General features: G+C 44.8%; 1 protein-coding gene and 1 long non-coding RNA gene across 2 annotated transcripts in view; one reads left to right on the forward strand and one right to left on the reverse strand.

Moving 5' to 3' along the window:
- Positions 1-5,232: 5,232 nt before the first annotated feature.
- LOC310761305 overlaps positions 5,233-26,076 on the forward strand; it is a 173,338-nt gene continuing 152,494 nt past the window's right edge. The window contains exons 1-2 of the long non-coding RNA XR_014547358.1: positions 5,233-5,591; positions 5,623-9,142. This is a non-coding gene — a long non-coding RNA (uncharacterized lncRNA). The remainder of the gene's footprint in view (positions 5,592-5,622; positions 9,143-26,076) is intronic.
- Positions 7,365-12,423, reverse strand: KCTD12 (potassium channel tetramerization domain containing 12). Its single transcript, XM_083610980.1, has 2 exons — positions 10,820-12,423; positions 7,365-10,647 (listed from the first exon to the last, which is right to left on the reverse strand). The coding sequence occupies exon 1, from the start codon at positions 12,098-12,100 to the stop codon at positions 11,084-11,086; it is 1,017 nt and encodes a 338-aa protein (XP_083467106.1). The 5' UTR covers positions 12,101-12,423; the 3' UTR covers positions 7,365-10,647; positions 10,820-11,083.

Raw genomic sequence — 26,076 nt, forward strand, 5'->3', positions numbered from 1 at the left:
AAGCATGTCAAAGTGCAAGTAGATAAATAGGTACCACTCCTGCGGGAAGGTAAACGGCGTTTCCGTGTGCTGCTCTGGTTCGCCAGAAGCAGCTTAGTCATGCTGGCCACATGACCCGGAAGCTGTACGCCGGCTCCCTCGGCCAATAAAGCGAGATGAGTGCCGCAACCCCAGAGTCGGCAACGACTGGACTTAATGGTCAGGGGTCCCTTTACCTTTTCTATAGACACCTGAGATAGGCATTTTTAGAACCCACTCTGTTGCCTAGTGTTGCTGGTTATAACCCACCCTGAGACCTAAAGAAATAATAGAAAGGACAACAAGAGGTGATACTTAACGAAGTTTTACTCAAAGTACATCCACTGAAATTTTTGGATCTACGGGCAACTTAAGAATGTTCAGTAATTTCAATAAGTCTGCTCTAAGTAAAATTCAGTTGAATACCACCCTAGGGTTCTAGGGACACCAACATCTCCAAAGTATTCTTTTAAAGTTCAGCTCCACCTTCCAGTGGCATAGCGTGGGTTGCTAGTGCCCGGGACCGTTCTCAGGTATAGCGGTGCGGCCGAATGACCACCATCCATCCTCCTTCCCTCAGGGCCTCCCTGCTCATCTTTTTCCTTCGTTATGGCATTGTTTAAATGGGAGCCACGTGGACAGGGAGGGAAACGGATGGAGTGCACCTGCACATTCAATTACCTGACACCCCTAAGAATTTTGTGCCTGGAGCAATTGTTCCAGGAAAGCCTCACTTCAAAGCAGGGTCTTCCAGATGCCTTTTGTATTGTGCATCCAGGGTATTTGTGCTTACAGTGGTATTGGGGCAGCTATACGTGATCCCACTTTCAACACGCCTTGCATCCTCAAAAGTTTCAGGTTGAACATACTTCTGTTTTGCTCAATCAGTGCACACACGGCAGCTTCGTGCTGAAATCCTGTCCCTTTTCATACCACAAACATCCCTAGGTGTGGGTGGTTGTCCCACTTTTGCTGCACTGCAGAGTCAAGAGCGACCCTCCAGAAAGCAATAATGCAGTAACATTGGAGAAACATCCCAGAGCAATTAATAAAATATAATGTGGTGTGGATGGTCCAGTATAAAGCCGCCATTAGAACATGATTATTTTACCAGGGACGTGGGTGGCACTGTGGGTAAAACCTCAGTGCCTAGGGCTTGCCGATCGCATGGTCAGCAGTTCGAATCCCCGCGGCAGGGTGAGCTCCCGTCGTTCGGTCCCTGCCCACCTAGCAGTTCGAAAGCACTCTTAAGTGCAAGTAGATAAATAGGGACCGCTTTCTAGCAGGAAGGTAAATGGCGTTTCCGTGTGCTGCGCTGGTGCCGGCTCACCAGAGCAGCTTCGTCACGCTGGCCACGTGACCCGGAAGTGTCTCCGGACAACGCTGGCCCCCGGCCTCTTAAGTGAGATGGGCGCACAACCCTAGAGTCGGACACAACTGGCCCCTACGGGCACGGGTACCTTTACCTTTATTTTACCAGTGGTATTGCACAAGAACAAGAACAGCCACCATCAGCAGCTTGGAGGGGCCAGAGTCAGATCCTTTACAAATTTAGGCTACTTGAGGACACAAGGTTGCCATATTTCCCTAGGGTTCCAGCTGGTTCCATTAACTTCATCTGACCAAACCCCAGGCTTACAACCAAGAATCAGAGCGTTGTTAGGGACCTCTCAGAGGACATCTAGATAAACCCCCAAACTTACAGGATAGTTTTTAACCAATATGTCTATCAGGGGCTGACAATCTTTTTTACGATTGAATATTGCAGGGTTTCATGTCCCCTATGGGCAGGGCCCAGTAAGCAGAGAGCAGGGCTGGATCCAAATGCAGTCACTGCCTTTAAGGCTGGCTTGATGTGCAAGCATTAGAAGGCAGTAATCTTACTCTAGAAAGCTGCACCTTCTCACACCGAGCGGCTGTTAATGCACAAAAGCAGGCTGGGGTGTGTTGTTGTTTTTCTGATCAGCAGGCTAATGTACTAACTGATGTCATAGAACTATGCAAAATTCAAACCCCTCTGAATTAGGCCCCAATCCTATTACTTAGGTGACATTCCACTGCAGAAAATGTTTGAAATTTAGTATGATCACATGGCAGGAATCTATCGCAAATGCCGCTGGTTCAGTTTAAGACCTGGCTCATAAACTGAGGTTTGATTCGTTTTGAAATTGCAAGGGAATGCGTCTTGGAGACATCCTATAGAAAATACAATTGAACAATATGCTGTTCACCAGAAAAGTCAAGGGTAATTATTTTATCCTTTTGGGGGGGGGGGATCAACATAGGCCAGCAGCAGCTGTTGTTTCTATTATTAAGCTCCAAAAGACAATATACTTTAATTCTTTATGAGGCACGTAACTTGCCCATTACTAAAAAAGCAAAACCACAATTATAGTCATTTGGAATGTTCCTATTAGTGATTCCCTGGGCATAATTGTACAAATTAATTGAACTGCTTGGCTCTGCACTGAGAAAAGGAACAATGCATTAGCTAACTTTGCAGGCTATTGTTCAGTGCTCTGTATTGTGCTTTAAGAAAATCTTCATGCTGGCAAAGTAGTGGGCCACAAACTTCAAGCTGTCCTCCGATCCACATTAATTGGATATGGTGCTTCAGAGCACAGTGGCTGCACAAATCCAGATGCACTTTCCTATAACAAAAATCTGGAATTGTTTCATTGTGCTCAAATCTGGTTTTGGTTTGGAGTGAAACTACTTTTGTTATCCTACTCTCCTGAATTATTCAGAAACTGAATTAACACAATCCATCCTTCTGAAGTTATCAGCATCGTTTGAGACCACGGTATCTTTCTGGATTATCTCTCTGGGTTAAGGCTGGAGAGTACCACATTGTGGTGGTTCTGGTCCTTCCTGGAAGGCAGGCTGCACAACAGCAACGGACAACTTATGGCCCTCAATTGTTGGGACTCCAATTTCCATCACCCACAATCATTATCCATGGTCATGGAAGGATGGATCCCAACATCTGCCCTGCCTTCACCTTGAATGAGCCATTTTTGCCTACTTGTGATGGATTCTTTTAAAAAGTTTGCCAAAGGGAGAGAGGGAGCCCCTTTTTGCTGTTCTTGCAAGGACTGAGAGCAAGTGGGAGGCCATAAATCACATATTGTGCATGCAAAGGACTACAGGTTCAGCCGCTGACTGAAAGTGTGGAGAGCTGATGTTATTCAGTTTACAGCATTGAGTTAGATGGACCAATGGTCTAACTCAGCATAAGTCAGCTGTTTTAGCCTCAGTTTTTATGGAATTGATCTGCAACAGGACAGAGTTGCTACATCCAGATGCCAGAAGGGCTGTTGAACTTTTAAGAATCACACAGAATAAACATTTCTACCAGGGGCTACTTCTTTCATCGCAGCAACATTATTTGCAGGAAATTCTGGTCAACTCTAAAAGCAGAAAGAGCTTTTCCAAGGCTCCAGGCTCAACAACCCTATTGAGCAAGCAATTGTATATTAATTTATGCAACATTCTTCATAAACGCAGAGTCTACATAAAGGTGACATTAGCTGTCATAAAATGTCTTTGTCCCACTCTTCAGAAAAGATGTCACAAAGTACTTTTTTTTCATCTTTAGAACTTATTAGATTTTTTAAAAAAAAACTTCACAAAAGATGTTAAAGCCATTGTATACTGACAAACTGAGTTTTTGTGTACCAATCTTACTGTGGTTACAAAAACACAATTTCTAAACACCACTAAGAAATAAAAGTCAAACCACACTACAGTGGTACCTCAGTTTAAGAAAAGCCCTGTTTATGAACTATTCGGTTTACGAACTCCGCAAAACTGGAAGTAGTGTCCCGGTTTGCAAACTTTACCTTGGTCTACAAACAGAATCCGATTGGTGGAAGTGCACCGGCAGCAGGAGGCCTCATTAGGGAAGCGCACCTCGGTTTAAGAACGGACTTCCGGAAAAGAGTAAGTTTGTAAACCAAGGTACCACTGTACTTTGCTACATTTATCAAATGTCTTTTTTGAAAAACTGCTTTACTATCTAATAGACCAGCGCCCACCCCCCAAAAAATATCCATCTTTTCAGGAGTAATTCCCATTGAGTTCAGTAGGGCTTCAAGACAGCCTAAATAGATAAATACTTCACTTGATTAAAAGGGGGAAAGAAAAGAGATTTTACTTGCAATTAATGAGTAATCTTCCATGAATCAGAACAAATCTATCATCCCATTAGGCTTTTAATGCATAGCACAGAGCTCTCAGCAGCAGTTTTAATACAAGTTCAGTCTTCCGTTAGTGCAAACCTTTCACATAAATTTAAACCCTCTTTCAGGAAACTCCAAGGAGAAAGAAAACATTGGTAAGATCGAAGCGGACTGCTTCCTTATAATGAAAATGAAAGAAAAATAATTATGTTTATTTGTGTGCCTCTATGTGGATTCTTAAATATATATCTGTGACTTTTGTTAAATCATCTTGACTTGAAAGTCAGTTTAATTTAGGTTGTGCTAATAATATGCTGCTTTTATGGAATCCATTTACAGAGAACCCACAACTTCAAAAGGCAAAAATCTAAACGTTTTTCATCAAATCTCAAACCCAAGTGGGATAACTCTATAGTGGTGGAAACATGGCTAAGAGCTTTTTAAACTGCTTCTCCAAATCACTAACCCTGCGTCTTCATAATATTAATTAGAAAAACAGCAGGCTGCACAAGTACCACCATTTCATAAACAGAGCCCTGTTATATTGTACTTCGGAGATGAAAATTCCTAACACAATAAATCTGCCAGCCTTTTAGATGCCACAGGGCTGGATTTTCTTTTTTAATCTAAAAAAAGGGTTCACATGATAAAGCGGTTGGGGCAGGCAGCTGCATGAGTAAACTTTCACAAGGAAAAATAATCCCAGCACATTCGAAACTCAAGTGGACCACAATTAAGCAAAAATTAAGCAACTTCAACATGAGAAATTAGTGTGATTGCGGGTATTCTGGAAACACACAACGTAGATTCAAAAACTAGCAGACACATCTCCAAATCTGATTGCTGTCAGATAATAGCGTGGATATGTGGAAAATCACATATTCCCTTTACAAAACAAACATTACCATTCAGCTGTTATCTGTATCAATGAAGGAAACAAGGAGCCAATGGGGTGTCTGGGGCGTCCAATGGGGAGCTTCTCATTGGAACCCTGAAAATTAAACCCTAATTCATCCCTTTTAAGTATCTATGCTTAAGCACTGCAAAGGGAAGTTTGAGCATGTGGCCGGGGAAATGTACACTGTGATTTCCAGCTTTACAATTCTGACTTATCACATTCTCGATTCCGCCAGGGTCTAGAGCGTGGACTTGAATCAAGCCTGAACTTCACCTTAAGAAATCCTCGTCCCACTGGGATGAATGCAACGCAAATAAGGACAGCAGACCTTCAGGAAAACCAGAGCAGGTTGTGTCTTGGATAAACAACACCTTCCTAGTATGTTTTCTCTGAAGCCTAGTATAAAGATCATGGCTGGGACCCAAAGTCTGTTTCGGGTGTACTCAACAGTTTGTGTGCACCTATAACAGAACCACATGTTTTATCATGGGGAGGTGGAACCTGTTCCCTTCCACCCTGCCCAAGGTGGCTGGACTCCTCATTGGCAGTAGCCAGCATGGTTAGTGGTCAGGGATGATGGGGGTCCAACAACCTCTTGCAGGACACAGATTCTCCACACCTGCTTCATCAGATAGAAACAGCTTGAGGTGTTTGGCATGGAATGCAGAGAATGGAAATTCCTGTTTAAGAAAAACCAGCCCAGGTACTTGGTAAAGGTAAAGGATGTGAGCAATTTTCTTCGGATCCCGGCCAATGGTTTTCTCGCGCCCCCCCCCCCAACAACAACACTGAAGTGTTTTATCAACTGTTCGTTACACATGCGCTTTTAGGACAAGACCTTTGATAACATTTGCGCTTTGCAGCCCAATCCAATGCATGTTCACTGAGAAGTCATCCCCTTGAATTTCTTAAGATTCTTTGTCAAGTGATTATGCTGAGGATTGTTAATATGTTCATACCCAACCTTTGCACCAAGGAGCTCAGCACAGTCTGCATGGAGTTCTGACATTCTCTCTTCACAACAACCCTTTGAGGTATAGGGCTCATCTGATTTAGAGCACAGGCCTCTCTGGTTCAAGTGTAAATGAATGTCCACTACACAGCCTGGTTTGCTATCTTAAGTTGCTCAAGGTATTAAAAAACAAAGTTTGTTTGTACTAAAACACAGGTTCAATTTTAACGTTATCAGATGTACACTTTGACAATACAGTGGTACCTCGGGTTACATACGTTTCAGGTTACATACACTTCAGGTTACAGCCTCCGCTAACCCAGAAATATTACCTCAGGTTAAGAACTTTGCTTCAGGATGAGAACAGAAATTGTGTTCCGGTGGCGTGGCAGCAGCAGGAGGCCCCATTAGCTAAAGTGGTGCTTCAGGTTAAGAACGGACCTCCGGAACGAATTAAGTACTTAACCTGAGGTACCACTGTACACATTAGAACAACCCTGTTCCAACCTGGGATTAAAACTCATCTCCATGACCTCTCACATACATTCCTCTTTGACTTTTAATATTCGCATCAAAGATATGTGTAACCATTTCAATACAATCAACTTCCAAAACAGATGTGTTTAGAGTTAAGAGCTATTACGTAACAATGCCTATGAAGGTGATAGAACTGGCCCAGTTAGCTCATTTGTCATCTTCCAGATGTTCCAGCCCAACTCCTATAATCTCAGACTGCTGGCCATGCTGGCAGAAGCTTATGCAAGTTGCACTCCAACATCTGGACAGCACCATGTTGAACTAAACCCAACATTCCTGAATTTGCAATTGTTCAATAATACAGAAATGCAGAGTTTCCCAAATTTTGGACTGCAATATGAGCTTTGCACCTAAACTCATTTGTACTGGAAAGCCCATTCACGCCACTTGGAAAGGTTCCCAGTTTTGCTAACTTTGACAGCAAAGGACCAAAGCCTTGCTTTGCACATTCCTGCCATTTACAGTTAAAATAATCAGAGTTTGCAGTGCCGTGAGAGAAAAAAACTCCATTATTTCCCTGGAGCTCTGCTGTCAGTCAAAGTAGACAATTCTGAGCTACAGACATTTTATTTGTGGCAACTTTATATGTTCAATGGGACTTACTTCCTAGAAAGTAGACGCAATATGTTCTCACACAAACCACACACGGGTGGCAGATAGGAAGGGTTTTTTTGGTTTAGCTAAGTTACAAACCTAAGTTTCCTCAATCACTCGGCTGTTAATGACAACCCAATATCCCACCAGTCCCCTTAATGATACAGAACACAAAATTACAAAATTACTAGTTAGTTCTTTTTATTATACCCATTCTGGTTTAAAAAATAATAGGAGCTTTAGGGTAGTCTGCTAGCAAATAAACATTCACTAATCAAAATACAAGTTTTCGTTAGAGGGATGCGTTTTAGCTAACAGGAAGTTTCGCTGTTAATTCACATTCAAGCAAATAAGTGTCGACAAACATACTTCTATCATTTTGCTGATGTTTGTATGCAAGTCTCCCCCCATATAAATAGGTGCAGAAACACAGCTTAATATGAAAGTACTCTGTCCAGGTACAGCATATGAAAATCTGTATAGCACTAGTAAATGAATAAAAAACTAAATGATTCGTGTAAAATGTTTATACACTTTATATACACACTAAGTCACAAGTTCAATTAAAAACCACCTCCATTCATAACTCTTAGGATAGACTTAGTAAGCTACAGTACAAGATTTATTTTTTAAACAGAAAAAAGAAAAGAAAACTAGCTAAGAGCTCATTTCAGGACTTACTGAAAACTGGATTGTATACAAAATTTTAGAAAACATACTTCAGAGAGAATTACTCAACACAAACTAGAAAAAGACTGTAATCAGCTCTCGAGAATGACATTTTAAATACTTAATTGCAATCAATAACCTCTCACTTAGCGAAAATATGACAATGGAATTATTTTATAATAAGGCATAAGGGCAACCAGGGGACTCTCTCTTCTGCAGCACTCTGGCTTTCCAATGCTCTCTTATTGCTTGTCCTTATTTAAAAATGCTCTCTCTCCCTTTCTTTGTCTTGCTTTCTTTGAAAAAATACATCATTTTAAAACCATCTCCCAGAGAAAAAAGGAAAACATTTCTGTGGATAGGAGATGTTTGAAATCTGGACTTTTTTTATTGATATTTATAAAGCCCCAGAAGAATTTCAAAATGAATGGTTTAAGCTGCAGCTACACATTTAGCTAAGAAGAAGGAAATAAAGAAAGCCTCTCTCTCTCTCTCAACAATTCTAACAGGCCAGCACTTGATCCTAAAATAATATTTTACTCAAATAAGGAAATTCCACTCTTTGAAATGACAGCTTTGGAGTGAGGGGGAGGAAACTTAATAGAAATATTCTTTGGTTAAGACTATAGTGCCCATAACTCTGTATCCAAGCATCAAGACACTGTTTGTAACTAATTCCGGCTAAGTAAATTGTCAAGTTTCAATGCGCACCGCTTGAGGAATGGCCAAATGACTGGATCGCATTAAAAGCACCCATTAGGTCGCAAATGTAAATGGACAGTACTTTTAAGTCGAGCAATGTGCATTTATGTATAGATCTGTTTAATGCGGGGGGGGGGGTTCAGAGCTTTCATTCAGAGTAAAAACTTGTGCTTATACATCACCATGGTGGTCCTTCCCTATAGATAAGACACCAGCCAAAATTCCTGCATACGTGGACTTAATGTTTCTGCATTGTTGTAGGTGCAAACCCCCTCCCAGTAGAAAACAATGAAAACAGAGCCAAATTTGCCCTTAGGTATTTGGAGAGAAAGACCGCATCCCACTCAGAATGCCCATAACTTTTACTCAGCAGCATGTCTTAACAAATGTAGAAATACCACTCTTTTGCCCAGGGAAGGAAAGGGCACCAATGGACACTTCAAAGAAGCATTAAACTGAGCCTTGAAGACATCAAACAAGAATACATATAGGATGCTACCCAGGCAAGTCATTCTGAGGGCCTACCCCTCTTAGTATGACTTGGCTTTCACCCAGAGAGTTCCAAAAAATGCTTAGCACATCTGACAATCTGTGGTGCCCAGGACCTGACACACCTCCACCCTTAGCCAGTCTGGCAGACTACTTTCAGAACATTTAAACAATGTGCAGTGGGGTTTTTTATATATAATACACACACACACACATACATACATAAAGAGTGATAATACAAGAATTTTCATCAAAGACTCTTCCTTGCTATTGTCCCCTGTGTCAGAATTACATTTTGCAAACACACTCAGTTTTCAAAGAACTGACATTGCTTTGTGCCATCAAAGACTTCTGCTCCTGGAAGGGAAGTTCCAACTGTTCAAGTGGTGTAAAAATCCAGAAGTCGCCACTTTGATGACGGCCCCTTTTGGCACTGGCTCTTCTGACCCATCACCACTGTAACGCAGTTCCAAAGAGCTGAAGAAGAAAGAGACTTTGGAAAGCGGCAGAGAAGGCAAAGGGAATAAAATGGTACAAGGAGGTCCCTGATTGCGTTGTCTAGTATTTCGCCCCCAAACAGGGTAGGGGTTGGGGAACAGAAGCAGCCACAAAATCTAACCTGTCAGAAATAGCTGTTCCATTCCACTGACTTCATCCAATTTAGGAGATAGGCAACACTGGGAAAATAATTATCAGGAAAGGTTCTCTCTGCTTCACCACCAACATGGCTGGGAAGTGCAAAATGTTCTCTCTCTCTTTCAGATTCCTCTTCCCATCCCAGGGCAAGAAGGCAACACTTTCTGGGAAGCAGGAAGGATGGCAGCGGACTGGCCACAAAGCAGTTCCTTCACCTTGATGCAGAAAGAAACAAAAGGCTGGAAAATGGGAGACTGGTGGAAGCAGACTCAGAAAGATGCAAAAGGGTCCTTTACATCATTGAAGTAGCATTTGATGCCCACCCATTCTCTGGGTGGGGGGGTGGGGGGAGTGGAGATGCAGGAATAAAATATACAGCACGTATGTTCTGGGGTGAACAAGACAGACATCTTTGGAAGCATGCATGTTATAAAGGGGACACAGGTACGTGTGTCGAGATTTGTGTTTTACCTCTAGCGATATGAACAGATCACATAGTGGGTTGATTCTGGGACAGTGAATTCTGCACAGCTGGCATTTGAGGTGGGCAGCGATTATATAAAAGGGTTGGGCAATGGCAGCACATTACATGGAAAAGGCCCATGGAAGTGCTCTGGACCCATGTTAAGTGCAAGGGGTAGAAGGAAGTGATCAAACTTGTACAAAACAAGAGGCGTCCTTATGGGCGAGGGGCTGAGTGACTGTCTATATAAGGAACCTAGGTGTAGATGGTGTTCTTCCAAGGTACAAGTGAGGGGCGCATGAGGTGTCACAAAGCTATGAAGGGATGACCACAGGGCAAGTGCATAGAAATGTAAACAAGGGGCCAGGAACTCAGCGAGCGGAAGGGAAGGAAGTTCTCTGCACCTTTAAGAACAACACAGAAGAGGAGACACCACAATGGGTGTCTATCTATGCAGTTCTAAAAAGTGGAAGAGCCTTCAGGCTGCCACCCTATTGCTTAGGCAGAGGCTCAGTGGCGTAGCGTGGGGGGTGCAGGGGGGGTCGGCCGCACCGGGCGCAACATCTGGGGGGGGGCTCGCACTCGCAGCTCTCTGACCCTACCTGGCTCACTCACTCTCGGGGGCGCAAATTACTTGCCTTGCCCCGGGTGCTGACAACCCACGCTACGCCACTGCGAAGGCTCCATCTGGGATGCTGGGCAGGAATTCAAGTGGGGCACTTTTGTCTCTCCCAGCACAGCCCCTTCAAAACTCTCCTATAGTTTTGCAAGGCGCAGCTCCCACACAAGCCAAAAATGTGTCAAGCCTAGGCAGGTTTCTTTCTGCAAGGTCAGGCCCGGGTCATCCTAGGTTAGGGAAAGGAATGTGCCTGGAAAAAAGAAAAAATATCGGGTGGGGTGGAGCTGGTGGCCAGGCCAGGCTGCGCTTGTGCATCTCGGTGCCCTCACTCCCTGCAGAAGACATACTCGGTGTAGCTGGTCCAGATCTTGTCGTCGGCGGGGCCGCCCTGCTCGGGGGCGAAGGCGCAGGTGCCGGTGGAGGAGCAGGCGGCCATGCGGAAGCCGGCCTCGCTGAGCCGGTCGAAGGCCTGCTCCAGGAAGTTGAACTTGAGGTAGTAGCGGGCCGTGTAGCGCTCCGGGGGCCGGTCGGGGTCGCGGCTCTCGTTGAGCGTCTCGCCGAAGACCTCCTTGGCCAGCGCCGTCTTGCCGCACACCGTGATGCGCGCCACGCGGCGGAACTTGGCGTCGGCCTGCGCGTCCCGCCCGATGGTGTAGGAGCCGCGGTAGCCGATGGTGATGTAGCCCGAGCGCCGCCCCGACGCCGCCCCGCCGGCGTCCAGCGAGAGGGACGGCGCCAGCAAAGGCCCGCCCGACGGGCTGCGGCTGGACGTGGGCGAGGCCGAGAGAGCCCCGCCGCCGCCCTCGGGAAGCTCGGCCTCCAGGTAGCCCAGGCCCGGCGGCGGCTCGTCGGCGCACACGGAGGCGTCGCGCAAGAGCCCCGAGAAGCGCGCGGCGGCGGCGGAGGGGAGGCCGGCGGCCGCCAGACGGCGCGCCAGCTCGGGCAGCTGGAAGTACTCGGCCTCCCTCTGCAGGCGGCTGCGCTCGGGGAAGCGCTCGGGCAGCACCAGCTCCTGGTCGCGCAGGTAATCCAGGATGTAGCGGAAGAGGAAGCCGTCGCGGTCCAAGAAGAAGCGGCCCTTGGAGTCGCGCGGCAGCTCGGACGCCGCCTGCTCCGAGAACATGCGCCACAGCAGAGAGCCGCGCACCGACAGCACCGTGCCGCGCCGGGTCACGTACACCTGCCCGCCCACGTTCAGCTCCACGATCTCCGGGAAGCCCTCGCCGCCCACCGACGACGCCGCCGCCTCGGACTGCGCGGGGCGCGCCGCGCTGCGCAAGGCGCTGCCGCCGCCGCCACCGCCGCCGTTGGGGAGCCCCCGCGCGCTGTCCGCCAAGGCCATGGCCGGCCCGGAGCGAGTCCTTCCTCTACGGCCGCGCCCTCGGCTTCTTCTCCTCCAGGCTGGCGCGCTGCCTTCCCCGCCAAGCTCCGGAGCGCGCCCGCTGCTGCTGCTGCTGCTGCTGCTTCCCGGGCTCCGCTCGGCGCCCCAGCCTCTTTTTCTGTCTCTCTCCTCCGGGCTTCGCGATCCTCGCGCTCTCGCGACTCCGATGCGCCGGCGGCGAGCGGCGAGCGCGGCTTATGTAGCGGCGCTGCAACCTGGCAGGAGGGGAGCGCGCGGCGAGGGGAGCTCAAGGCGTGGACGGGGAGGGGGAGGGGAGCCGGGCGGGTGGGTGTCGACACTGACGTGGGGCTGCGCCTTCCCCAATTGCGAAGGAGCCCGAGCGCAGAGCTCCCACCCCCTTCCCCCCGCTGCCGGGGATATATTTATTTATTTGCTCGGCGGAGAATGCCAACTCTGGCCAAATCGCAACCAGCCCGACCCCCCCCGTCGGAGAGACGCGCAAGCAACCCCCTTGTTGTGCGGGGCTCGCTTCCCTTCTCGGCTTGCCGTCGCTTTGCAAAAACAGGAGGCTGCCATTCTCTGGAGCGCTTCCCTTGTCACCCGCAGCAGCAGGATTTTCCAAGCGGTTTTAAAGGATGCAATTCTACACATACACACACTTGGGATTAAGCCCTGTTAAGTTTAGGGGGGCTTCCGAGGCCATAAAGTCGGGCTGCCCCCTCCCCCCAGAGGCGAATAGATCGCAGCTCTTGCTGTCCATTTACTCTGGAGTAGCCTCCTCTTTCCTATTGGCTTCCGTGAGAAATGTGCTTGGCGATTGGCAAACGCAGTTGCAATTTTTTTTTACTTTGGGGTGTGTGTGTGCGTGCTCCAGTCCTGTTGAGGTTAGTGCAGAGGCTGATGGAGTGGATTTGAGACGCTGCTTTCAAAAATCAACTTTTAGAGGGAGCGGCGCCTTCGCATGCATCGCCCTGAGTATGGCTGGCTAGCTCGCCAGTCCTCGGCGCGCCCTCGACTACCACACGGATGAGTGGGGTGAAGATTTAAGGCGCTGGGTGGGTGCAAAGGAGGGGCGGCGATGGGCAATGGCTCCTTAGAGTCCCGTCCTTCAGAAAGTGCAAGTCAGCAGGGCTGCCGCAGAGTAAATGGATTGTCTCAGGTGGAGAGTGTAAGAACCAGCCCAGGGCAACGGTGTTGGTGCAGAGGCACTAAACTGCTGCAACGTCACCTCCAAGCTGTCCACCACGGAGCGGGTCCCCTGACGTGACGGATGTTATAATGCAAACTCTGCGCTTTTTGCAAACAGCCTCGTTGCAGATGGGAAGGCAATGGTGCCTTGTGGCTTCCTGACCTCTAGGCAGACTTCCTCTTTTTAATTTTTTTTTTTTAAATGGTGGGTTTAGCAAAAAAAAAAAAAAAAAATTAAAAAAAATTGCACACATCCCCCATGCCTATTTTCCCCTGCTCCTCTTTTTCTAGTACAACGATTTTACATAGTTTCTAAGGGGGAAATGAAGAGGCATATTTCATTTTACACATACCAATCATTTTCATGGGTTTCTAGGCTTCTGGTTCCAATTGATCCTTGACTAATATTGTCCTAGAGATATATATTTTTTTTACTTAACCTGCTTTTCATGCACCCACAATCTCTGGCCCTCCCTCCATTTTAATGAGTGGAACAGATATTGTTAGACTTCAAAGACCATGTTGTCGTTTCCCCGTACTAAATTCTGCAGCGTTTATCTTCACTGTGGGCTTATCTCCAAAAATGCTGCCATACTGTAATTCTTTACTAACTGTCCCTGGGCTTGCTTAAGACTGCAGTCACAGTACTGCAGCACTGCCAGGCATTGAAACAGTGAAATGCAACTTACAAACATGTACATCTGTAAAAGGTCTGAGACTTCAAACGGTTAATGACTTGTGTTAATTCATTTCCCTAGCTGTTTTACAAATAAAGTCCCTGTAGGATCGACCCTAAATAAGTTTACTCAGAAACAAACCCCATTAAAGCAGCAGATTTTAGTTCCTAGTAAATGTGTTTTAGACCACAGCGCTACCTACATCCCCTTAGGACTGCAGTATTAAAGTGCAATCCTATCCACATATCCTCAGAAGTAAGCCCAATTTGGTCCAGTAGGGCTTCCTCCTAGGTAACAGTGTATAGAAAGTTGCAACAGTGTTAGAAACTCAAATATATAATCTAGAAAACAAATGACTCCTTAATCCGAGGTTACAGTCACCAAAATGGAATGTCTAGTTGCCGTTTCGGGACAAGGCGGCTCTAAAGTCTGATTTTTCAGATGATGGTCTGACTGCGATTATCAGTTAAACATTGAGCTAGTTCAGATGACAACCTTGAGCTAGGTTAAGAACTTTGAGAACTTGAAGAAAAAAAAAGAGTGGCTGGGGAAACTCAGCCAGATGGGTGGGGTATAAATAATAAATTATTATTATTATTATAAATCACTTGATCCAGGGACAGTCCACATATATATTGGCCTATTCCGACCTTGTTTTCTTAATGGCAACATGGACCATTCATAACCTAGGGATATTCTTCACAACTGTGAGCAGGGCAGTAGACTGGGGTAAGTGAAGACAAGCTACAATAAATAGCTGTAACTCCTGCTCAGGCTGCACGGAAAAAGCATTTGGTTGCTGAAATTCATTCCGATTGTGCAGATAAACTATAACTGACAGAATTCTACAGGATGGGGTATGTTTGTGTGAAAACAGTAAAGATCCAATGATGCCAAGGCATGCACATCCAGATGGCAGAGATGTCAGGTGCCATCCTGACGCCCAGGCATCTTCACTTGGTCGCAAGTGTTTGGTAGCCTGGTGCAAAATGTGCCTGGCCCCTGGCTAATTTCAAACACTGGGTTGCAGCCTTAAGCGTTATATTTCACCTCTCCTACACGGGAAGTTAGGTGTAGTCTCACTTCCAGTATAAAGTTTGCAGTGTTTGTAAATGTGCTCATAGGACTGCTTCTGCAGGTCTTATCCTTCTTCATTTAAGTAGCATGGGATGGATTTGTATCTGCACACCTGAGTCTGACCCAAGTATGGGATGCTGCCATAGAGCCAGGCTGTACACAGGAGGCACAGGAGCAAGCCTTGGGCGTGAGTACAATTCCTTGTCGCCCACATAAACAACAATGCAAAGTGCAACTTAAATAAGTAGGGGCCTTTCTGAATTAGCCCAAGTCCTGTTCTCCATTTGCAGTGAGAAAAAGATGGGCAGTTCTCAGGAAAGGAGCCATTTCCCACAAGCTCCTTGACCCCATTATCATCAGAGGCATTGTTCATAGTGGGAGGAGGTGCATGAGCCTAACACCCAGCCCAAACTGTGTGTACCATACCACAACAGCCTAGTAGTCTATATAAGCAAGTGGGACCTGCAACAAAGAGTTGCAGCATGGGCTGCTCCTCTTAGGGGGCAAGAATTTCACCTTAAATGCCCAGCTGATACTCCCATCCCACATTGGCTGGTGCTGTGCACATGATCATAGCCAGCTGCCTCCTCCATGCAGGTACATGTTCCCCGATAAATCAGGGCATTACATTTATGTCCCAGATACCTCAATATCTGTCTACCTTATCAGTTGCGTCGCATAGATTCGCTTTTGTTAGAGCCAGATTTAATGTGTTCCCCTCAAATGTGCTGAGCAATAGATTTTCTAACGGTAAAACCTCTGTTTTATGCGCATGTGACAACAAATCAATAGAATCCCTTTATCATATCTTGTTTAATTGTCCTTTATATATTGTTCCCCGATCAAGGATTCTGAGTTCAATCATTTTGGAAACTGTTGCTAAACCACCTGAATTACATCTAGCCTATCTACTCCAGGACATTGACTCTTATAGAACATTACAGGCTGCCAGATTCCTGAATTCAGTTCTTTCATATAAAAGACTTCATGGAATGCTGCATGACTATTAAAAATCTAGTAAACTCTATCCACTATCTTTATATTCAAGGCCACAATATGGTACATCTAGAGATTGTATGTAACGTGAAGGAGATTATGCGTTGAAATATTTTAGTTGATATTTTAGAATGTAAAATGCTATTTTATTTATTGATTGGTTTTACCTTGTGGGCTTATAGCCGAATAAAGTATTATCTGCCTCCTCCATGCACCTGCACATGTCCCCTCTCCCGGCCAAGCTTTTAAGTGTTTCACTTCTCTATAGCCAAATTTGCATGATCACTGGACATGTTCTGTCCCCATGGACTATTTTGGGGGTGTCTTCCCTCCTGCGATGACAGTTTAATCGTCCTTCAACACTGTCAATGGAATAGTGTCCTCCAGTGCAGCCGGCTAGTTTAGGAGGTATATGACAGGCCTGGGGCACACCTAGCTCCCATTTCTAATGAAGGGCAATGGCTCTGAGGCCTGAAGCAGTGACTTCAGCCTGCCTAATAGCAGGGTCAGCCCCAACTGCTGCCATGCCTTCAGCAGCAGCGTGATACTGAAACAGAAGTTTTTTCCTGGTGTTGATATGAATAGTGGACAAAATATAACTTGCCATATTTCTGAGTCTTAAGCTGCAGTCATATTTTGATTTTAAGTGATTTTAATACTGTATTTTATTGTTCTTACTGGTTTAAGGGCAGGTAAGAAATTCAATTAAGAATAGTAATTAGCTGGGAGTCAGCTACATTGAATTCAGTGGTGCTGTATAGGATTGTACTGACAGATTTCTTATAGAGATGTTCAAAAACCCTTTGAGAAAAACAAACAACTGGCTACCCTATTAACATTCTATGCAGGTAGCAGATGAAATACTACAAAGGATGTTTTCTGACTTTTAATGGGGTGGAGGAAGAGTCAAAATAAGGGCATTACATTTAATTGAGCTATATTTATGCAGCTAACACAGGAAGGAGGATATTGAAAAGAAGCTAACCATTAATTAATAGATGCTTATTCAATTGATTAGAATGTAAGAGCCACTTTTCCAATTTAACAACAACAAAAATTAAAAACTGAAACCACATAGAAGCAGCAAAATAAAACACAACTTCAGTCCTATACGCATTGCAGGTAGAATTTAATGGGAAATTAGGTATGCTGAACCACTGCAATAAAATGTAAAAGACTGGATCTGTATTGGGTTTTTGGATCCAAGAACACTCCCGAAGCAAATCTCAAATAGAGGCCCACTATTACACCATTGAGGATGCGGGTGGCGCTGTGGGTTAAACCACAGAGCCTAGGGCTTGCCAATCAGAAGGTCGGCAGTTCGAATTCCCGCGACGGGGTGAGCTCCCATTGCTCGGTCCCTGCTCCTGCCAACCTAGCAGTTCAAAAGCATGTCAAAGTGCAAGTAGATAAATAGGTACCGCTCCGGCGGGAAGGTAATCAGTGTTTCCGTGCGCTGCTCTGGTTCGCCAGAAGCGGCTTAGTCATGCTGGCCACATGACCCGGAAGCTGTATGCTGGCTCCCTCGGCCAATAAAGTGAGATGAGCGCCACAGCCCCTGAGTCGGTCACGACTGGACACCATTAAAATGGCGACAAAACTCAAGAAGCAAAATCCAAATAATGGCTCACGATCCCAATGAAGTGCAAACACTTTTACAAGCCTCCTCAAGCCCATCGGGGAAGGAGCAAGGTGGGTTCTCTGGGACTTGTGCAGTGAGAATGCAACTACTGAAAAGCTCTTGCTTCTTCTATTGGTCCAATAGATTAAATGAGAGTCTAGTTCTCAGGGTCAGAAGGTTCCATTGCTTGCTCACCAGGTGCTTCCAAGAAGCTCATCAACCAGGCATGAAGGCAAGGGCCAACCCATAGTCTCCCTATCGCCCCCATTTGTATTCAGAATTCAGCTCTTGGAGAGATGGAGCTTGTCATAGTTAACAACTGCTCAGCCACATTCTGAATCAGCTGCAGCTTCCAAGTGGTTCATGAAGGCAGCCCTCAGAGATCACATCTTAGTAGACCTGGAGATCTTCAGAAGTTCCATCATCTCAAATCATTGACCAAGCTGGCAGTGGTTGACATGAATTAGAGTCCAACAGCAGCAGAAGGTGGCGGACTCTCATTCAATGGAGGTTTTTAAGCAGAGGTTACTGTAATTGGCCATCTGTCAGGTATTCTTTAGCTGTGATTCCTGCATTAAAAGTGGTTGGACTAGATAACTCTTGACGTCCTTCCCAACTCTACAGTTCAGTGATTCCTAACACTGCGGTCCCACAGAACTTTCCCAAGCCTGCAGTAGATGAAGGAGGATATTTCCAAGGCATTTATGACACTTGCAGTGGGTCTTAAATATGGCCGAATTATGCCTTTGGGAACAGTGAGCTAGGATAAAGTATGAGAGGAAATGGCGAAAGTGTGGAAACAGGCAGAAATTTAATGCAGAGACTCTGCAGGGAAAAAAATAACCACAGGGAACTGGGCATTTTATGAGGTTCAGTGGCACAGTCAATATAGGTACTTGGAATCAGAAAGCAAATAGAGTAGCAAAAACAACAATCCAAGATGCTGTTTTGTATGGGATACAGGGGGGAAAGGAAAGAGATGGAGAGAATGTGTAATTCTCTAAGGCTAACAGTTTTTACAGAGTTCACCAATCAACTGTCCTTTGTTGTGGTCGTAAGCCTTAGTTTTAACACATCAGTGTTCCAATATAGCAATACATTTTTCATGCTGGGGGGCAACAAAGGACACAATGTGGTTTTAAATCCAGAGTTCCAGTGTGCTTTGCACATAAACTAATTGTGCCCCAGGCTTTTGATCTGCAGTGAAAATGGGAACAGTGGGAAATGGCAATTGATTAGCAACTGGTGAGATTCTGCACAGGGTTAACAACTGGGAGTTTTGAGAGAGAGAGAGAGAGAGAGAGAGAGAGAGAGAGAGAAGGTACTGTTTCTTTGTATTCCATTAAAAAAGAAATACTAATTAAGCACTATTGCAAAGTGAGACTCAAACACATTTTCTTTTTGCACAATCTTGTGGGTTCTTCACAGACCGCAATTTTCCACTGCTTATTCTTGCACATAGAACTGAAACCAAAGGGGTGGAATTTTCAAGACTCCAATTCCCCTTGCTCAAACTTGCTTGCAGAAAGAAAGAAAAATGGCACACCCAAAAGATAACCTATTTATGGATATTGTTGGCATGACAAATTTTAGAAGAAGACAGACAGACATTTAGTGATGACAGTCTCTCAAAATAAAATTGGTTGCCATTGGCTTTGGGGGCAAAGTCCAGTACCTCAACAGCAGAGTGAGCAGAAGGAGCCCCCCAATAATAATAATAATAATAATAATAATAATAATAATAATTTTTATTTATATCCCGCCCTCCCCAGCCGAAGCCGGGCTCAGAGCGGCTAACAACAGTAAATGATACAACATTCTAAAATCATTTCATTATAAAATCAGTTCAAATCAGGTTAATGGCAACCATTGGGCTAGAGTTCTGTGAGGTCTGCCTGGCTTACCACATTCTGAAGTGAACGAAATAATGTGCACTGCCATCTAAAAACTGGAGGCTATATGACCATCTGATGTGATATACGTACTTCACCACCTAAAGAGCTGGGCCCTGTAAGATCAGTTGTGCTATCCCTTCCTCATCTCACAACAGACACCTCCAAACAACTGTCGCTTCAAGTTTCCCATCCCTGGCTCAGCATCTCCCACTTTCATTCCAATTATCTTAATCAAGTCAAATTATTCACACATTCCAATGAGGTACAGCTCCCTGGGCGGAACATTCTCAGAATATCTTTCAGAGCACCACAAATTGCCCACCTCTTTACTCAGAAAGCTAATTTATATTTCCAGCAAGCCTTTCCCCAGAGGAGGAGATATATACAGGGACATGTAACTCTGGTAAAATTCATTATGTACAATAAAGTTTCCACAGAAGAGACCTATTGTGGGAGGGGATGGAGGGAAACCAAGTTATTTTGAATTTTGAATGCCTGTTATGTTGCCATCGGTTTGCATCAATTTAACTGGAGTTACTTTTAAATGTTAACAGAGTTAGGAGGCACCTGGTTCAGTGGGGTATTGAGCCCCCCACATATCAGGGCCAATGTGGTAAAAAGAGTTAGAAAATTAAAGAACTGAACTAAAGAACCACACTAGCTCATAGCAAGAGTCTCAGTTCCCGTTTACGGAGGCAAAGAATATGGAATATGGAGAGAGAAATCATCATTGGCCAACAATACAGATTCTATTTTATGCCCCCCCCAAAAAAAATCACAAAGGTTAGAGTGGGGAGGTGGTATTTTTAGATCAGGGTATGCAGTTGCACTGGGTACTGTACTCTACATTGTAGCATGGATTAAACAATTTGAAATGCTTTAATGGTGGGAGAGAAGACAAGAACTCTCCCAAAAGTGACCACAGAGGACAATGGCATCCTAGGCAATGCTCAGGGGGATGACTGGGTGATGTTGTGTGTGTCCAATTCTGGGCGTGACAACTCATGAAGGATATTAACAAGCTGGAACATGTGCAGAGGAGGGCAGCCAAGATGATCACTTTACTCTAGTTCAGGGATGACCAACAGGTAGATCTGGTCAATCCAGTGGTAGATCACTGCCAGTTTTTTTTTATAGTGGGAGTAGATCGCAGTCTCTTGGAAGGTGGACAAGCCTGCTCTAGTATATTCATTTTTGTAATAATAATAATAATAATAATAATAATAATAATAATAATAATAATTTTATTATTTATACATCACCCATCTGGCTGGGTTTCTCCAACCGTTCTGGGCAGCTCCCAGCAGAATAGTAAAAAACATGATCAAACATTTAAAACTTCCCTAAACAGGGCTGCCTTCATATGTCTTCTAAGAGTTATGTAGTTCTTTATCCCCTTGACATCTAATGGGAGGGTGTTCCACAGGGAGGGCGCCACAACCGAGAAGGCCCTCTGTCTGCTTCCCCGTAACTTTGCTTCTCACACTGAGGGAACCAGCAGAAGACCCTCAGAGGAGGACCTCAGTGTCCAGGCTGAACGATGGGGGTGGAGATGCTACTTCAGTTATACTGGGCCAGGGCCATTTAGGGCTTTAAAGGTCAGCCTTCAACTTGGAGAAGTGTGAGTTTGGAAGAACAGCTGTGTTTTGGTTCGAGTATTGTTTCAGAAACTGTGGATTAGGTAGGTTCGCCTCTAATTGTGAACAGAATTACGGTAAATTTCTCCTCCAGTCTCACTTACAAGCCTCCCTCTGAAAGGGAACTTTGATTTCATAAGGTTCCTGATCATGAGGAGGCTTGTGAGCACGTTCAAGTCAACGCATGTGCAAGCCCCCTTCACACCATTGGGGTGGTGGAGTCTGCAGCCAGATGTCTCCGGTACAGAATCCTAATACCTGAACAGGGCTACAGAGTATCCAGGAGAATGATGAAGAGGAATTGAAGCTCCTCATCTCTACACCTCTTAAGAGCTACTTCCATAAACTCAGCAATGTTCTAAGTATTTCATAAGAACGTAAAAAGGTCTCTGCTGCATTGCACAAAAGACTCATCTATCTCTGGCTGTCTCTGATCCAGCAGTGTGTGCATGCAAACCATAATACTGTCAGAATCTTATCTGACCGGATCCTTGTTTGCAGACACACACACACACGCATACCCCGAGAGTCACTACATAAAAACAGAGTGATTTGGGACATAGTTTGTTGTTAAACTGAAGTGTTGTGAGAAGTAACAGAAAAAGTTCTCCAACTAAACCCCTGCTCATGTACACAGAGAAGCTAACTGCATTCATGTCTGTAACCTATGGAACAATGGTTTTAGGATCTAAGCATTCACTACAGAATATTGTTTTCTATTTGTATTGCAATACAACCCACCACTACTGGATCCTTAGCAAATATTGCAATTATAAATCTGGAGTTGAACAACAAGGGTCTTTTCCATTTTGCCCAATGCTACTAAATTGCCAGGCAGGAGACCTAACCTAGGTTAGTTGCTTTCCCATTATATAATCATGAGTTTGGATTGTCCATGCATTCATACAAAGGTAAAATAACATGCATGGTTGGGGCATTACCTGCACCTGAAAACCCCAAGGGTGTCTTTAAAGAATCCTACCTCACAAGAGAGGCAGAAACAAGAGCTCCAGGTTGCAACCTTCTCCTAGACCCAGTACTGCACATAAACAACATGCTTTCATTTATATTGCGGGACTTTTCAGTTGCATCTTCTGCCAAAAGGCACTTGAAATAGCATACGATCCATAAAGAGAATAAAAGCCACCAATCATAAAGTCAATACGATAGCAAAATGTAAAAACCCATAAAACTAAAAGGCAGATATCAAAACAAAGAACAATCAGCACATTAGCAACAACAGGCTCCAAAAGCTTTCCTGAAAAATAAGACATTCAACCAATGCTAGAATCTAAAAGAGGCATGAACAGCCACTGCTGTGGGGATTATTGATCTTGGTCCTGTAGCCCCACCCCTTCCCCTTTGGCCACGCCCATTTAGCACAGCTCCCTGCCCACTTTGGCCAAGAAAGAAAGATGGAACCTAAGAGAGATACAAAGCTGATATGAGCATGTACAAAGTGCCTTTCCATAAATAAGGACCAAGTCTCCCTTACAGGAGGCACTGCAGGGCTAAGACCCAGCACTTTCATTTTTTTAAAAAAAGTGCTGTTTTCTTTCATCATAACCTCCTGAGATCACAGTGGACATTCTTCTTTTTGTTAATAATGGTGAGGTTCTTGCACCCACTGATAAACTTTATGCTGGAACTCCACACTAGACAGAGCACATTCACTTTAACCCCATTCCATGGTGATCCTGTCGTGATCAGCTGGGGAAAACACAAAGTCAAACTTAGAGATACAGTGGTACCTTGGGTTACATACACTTCAGGTTACAGACACTTCAGGTTACAGACTCCGCTAACCCAGAAATATTACCTCGGGTTCAGAACTTTGCTTCAGGATGAGAACAGAAATCGCGTGGCGGTGACAGGAGCACCCCTGCTAAAGTGGCGCTTCAGGTTAATAACAGTTTCAGGTTAAGAACGGACCTCTGGAACAAATTAAGTACTACTTAACCCGAGGTACCACTGTATTGTATTCATGGTTGAAAGATGCCACCCTCCCTCCCCCCAAATTTCAACACACCCATTTTTCTTTTCGTGTATATTAACCAATTCCAATGGGGCCAACTCTAACTGGGACAGCTCACTAAACTGTTTGTGACAATAAGCACTTACCAGTAAGCTAGCCACTTTTAGTTTGAAGAAAAACAGTCATCTGGATCACATACCCATTGTGGATCAGGACCCAATGTTGGTTTCTTGCTGAAGATCTTACCCAGGCTGCCATTTGCCCCAGAAGGAGCTGTTAGCAGTACCACCTGTTGAACTATTAAGCCTCTCACTCCAGTTGCAGGAACTAAATATTACGACACTGGCTTCCACAGAAAACCTGCACAATATTGCTCATATTCCTACCTTCCAGCCCTCACATGCACAGACTGCTTCTGCCTGATGCTAAATCTGCAAACAGACAGCTGATTGTAATGAATTAATGAGCTCTAAGGCCACAAGACAGTCTCCTATTGCTTTCAATAAGGGAGTGAAGCGGGGGCTTAAATGTCTTCCATTGAAATCATTGAAATTTAAACTGCTCTGTTTTGGCTAGATGAGCCCTTAAGTTTCTAGACACACAACCAGCCTCTGCTGTGCTGAATAGCCACTTTTCCCTGGTCTCCATGGATGTTCTGCGCATGTCTGAAGGGAGCGCTAAGCTTTATGTGCACAGTCTTCCATCTGATCTGGAACCTCAGTGGAAGACAGTACCCAGGAAGGATCCTTCCCTTCAGATATCTGTGCGCAAGGGAGAAGAGCTCAGCCAGCACCATTCTTCATGTGCATGTTCTCTTACACTATAAATATAAAGCCCAAAGAGGGTATGTGTGAATACTGTTACCACCTGCCAGACTTGGAAACAGGCAGTGGTCAAGGGAAAGGTAAGATGGATCAGAGGAAATTTTAAGAAACTTACGCCCTGCAACTTTTACCTCCAAATCTTTATTTGAATATTCTTTTATGAGAAGTGGGAGTTTGGGGGGGGGAGCTACCTCAAGAAGTTTTTTAAAAAGGATATTGTTCTCTACGTATTAATTTCATTTTGCAAATTTCCAAAATCTTCCGTGCTGCTGTATTTTATTGGCATGTCCTGTTGAATGGAGGTTTTGTAGATACATGTAAAAATAAAAAGAAAGTTTAAATAGAATATTCAGAAAAAGTTTTGACTGAGCAACAAAGTGATTCAGTTTCCCAAAAATGCACTGCTATCATCGTGGGTGGTGTGAATGTTATTTATGTATGTACTGTATGTTTGTTTGCTTGCATGCATGCATGTATAGATAGATAGATTACAGCCCCTGCTCCCTCAACCATTCAGTTACATAAAACAGTCTTAATCTCTTTGTCATCTTTTGCTGTCATTTCTATTGACGTAAGAGACTATTAAGTAGAGCGAGATGCAGCGTTTAGAGATGCTACCTCTGGAACTAAGTGGTTTCACTGGAAATAGATGCCTCCCTCTCTCCCCTGATGGGAGAACCTATTTATGGTGCAGGCGGACAGCTTGGAGCTTCATACAAACACTGCTGTGAACTTCCAGCTTGCCATTTCGGAATGAATAACAAATACCTGAAAGCAAACAGCCAAGTATTGCCTGCCATTTCTTTTCACAGACTTGAAAAGGCTGAATGTCATTAGCCCACCCCACCTCTCACACACACCCCAACACACAAATATCCCTTAGAGCTCACTCTCAGCAAAGAAGGACAATATATAGTTATTTATTAACATTTATTAGGTGCCTTATTACAAACACCCTAGGCCACATACAATCAATTAAATATAAAACTAAAAACATAACCATAAATGCAATCAATCAATTTGTAAGTATGGAGTATAGTTCTCCACACACACTTTTATTTTATTTTAGCATTATTTCTTCCAACAGGTTTCAGGGGCAAGATAAATGCAACATTCTGACACATGTGTCCTATGCACAATTGTTTTCTTTTTTAATGCCATCAGTTTCTTTCATGGCCCCACAAACCCTACCCACAGACACAATGCTCCCCTCCTTGTTTGTGCTCAAGTATCACCCATTGCAGATTTAAGATTACTGCCCCTCCCATCCTAAATCCCTTTGTTTCGGAAGCTGTTGGGTTTTTCTTACAAGGAAAGGGGAGCCCCTAGTGGCTTGAATCTTAAGTTGCTAAAGCAAAGGCAAAGTGCAATTGCTGTTTCTGACTCCTCTTCCCTCTCTGAATGAAAAACGAGAAAAGATAACATCCAGGAGTTTTGGGCACCCTCGTTCAGTTATCGTGCTTCCAACAAGCTGCGACGACTTAAGCCTCAATCCCTCCTGCTCTTTAAGATGCACATTCCCTATGTTCAGTGGCATAGCATGCAAAATGGTTAGGGGTGCAGAATTTCAACACCCAGTACTGGCCATTGCTGAGCTCCATTGAAAATGTGAACCAGGAAGTGACCTCTCTAGACAACAGAATGACTTTTCTTTTCTTATCTTTGTGGCTGTGATCTCTGAGTGACACTGACACTGTTAGGCTGCATACCACATCCATTTCCCTCCCTCCCCCCTCCTCACCTCTGTGTGGCCCTGGCAACCCATGCCACGCCCCCGCCTAGGTTTGGAAAATCTTACAGCAGAGATGAGAAACCAAATATTGTTTGACTCCAAAGGTGAGAGGTGAGAGGAACTGTGGTCTAATAACGTCTGGAGGCCCACAGGTGCTGCATCCATGATCTATGCCAGAGAATAACCCAAGCCATTCATGGCTGGAGATCAAGCGCCATAATCAAGACATCCCTATCTAGGTAGAGGAGTTCACACTTGTGGAACCTATTCTCTCAGGCCAGGGTGCGGCAGACAGATTTCAAACAGAGAGGTCACTTTAAAACATGGACTCACATACATGCATGCCTTGTGGGA

This window comes from Podarcis filfolensis (genome assembly GCF_964270895.1).
Source record: "Podarcis filfolensis genome assembly, chromosome: 4".
Classification (NCBI taxonomy): domain Eukaryota; kingdom Metazoa; phylum Chordata; class Lepidosauria; order Squamata; family Lacertidae; genus Podarcis; species Podarcis filfolensis.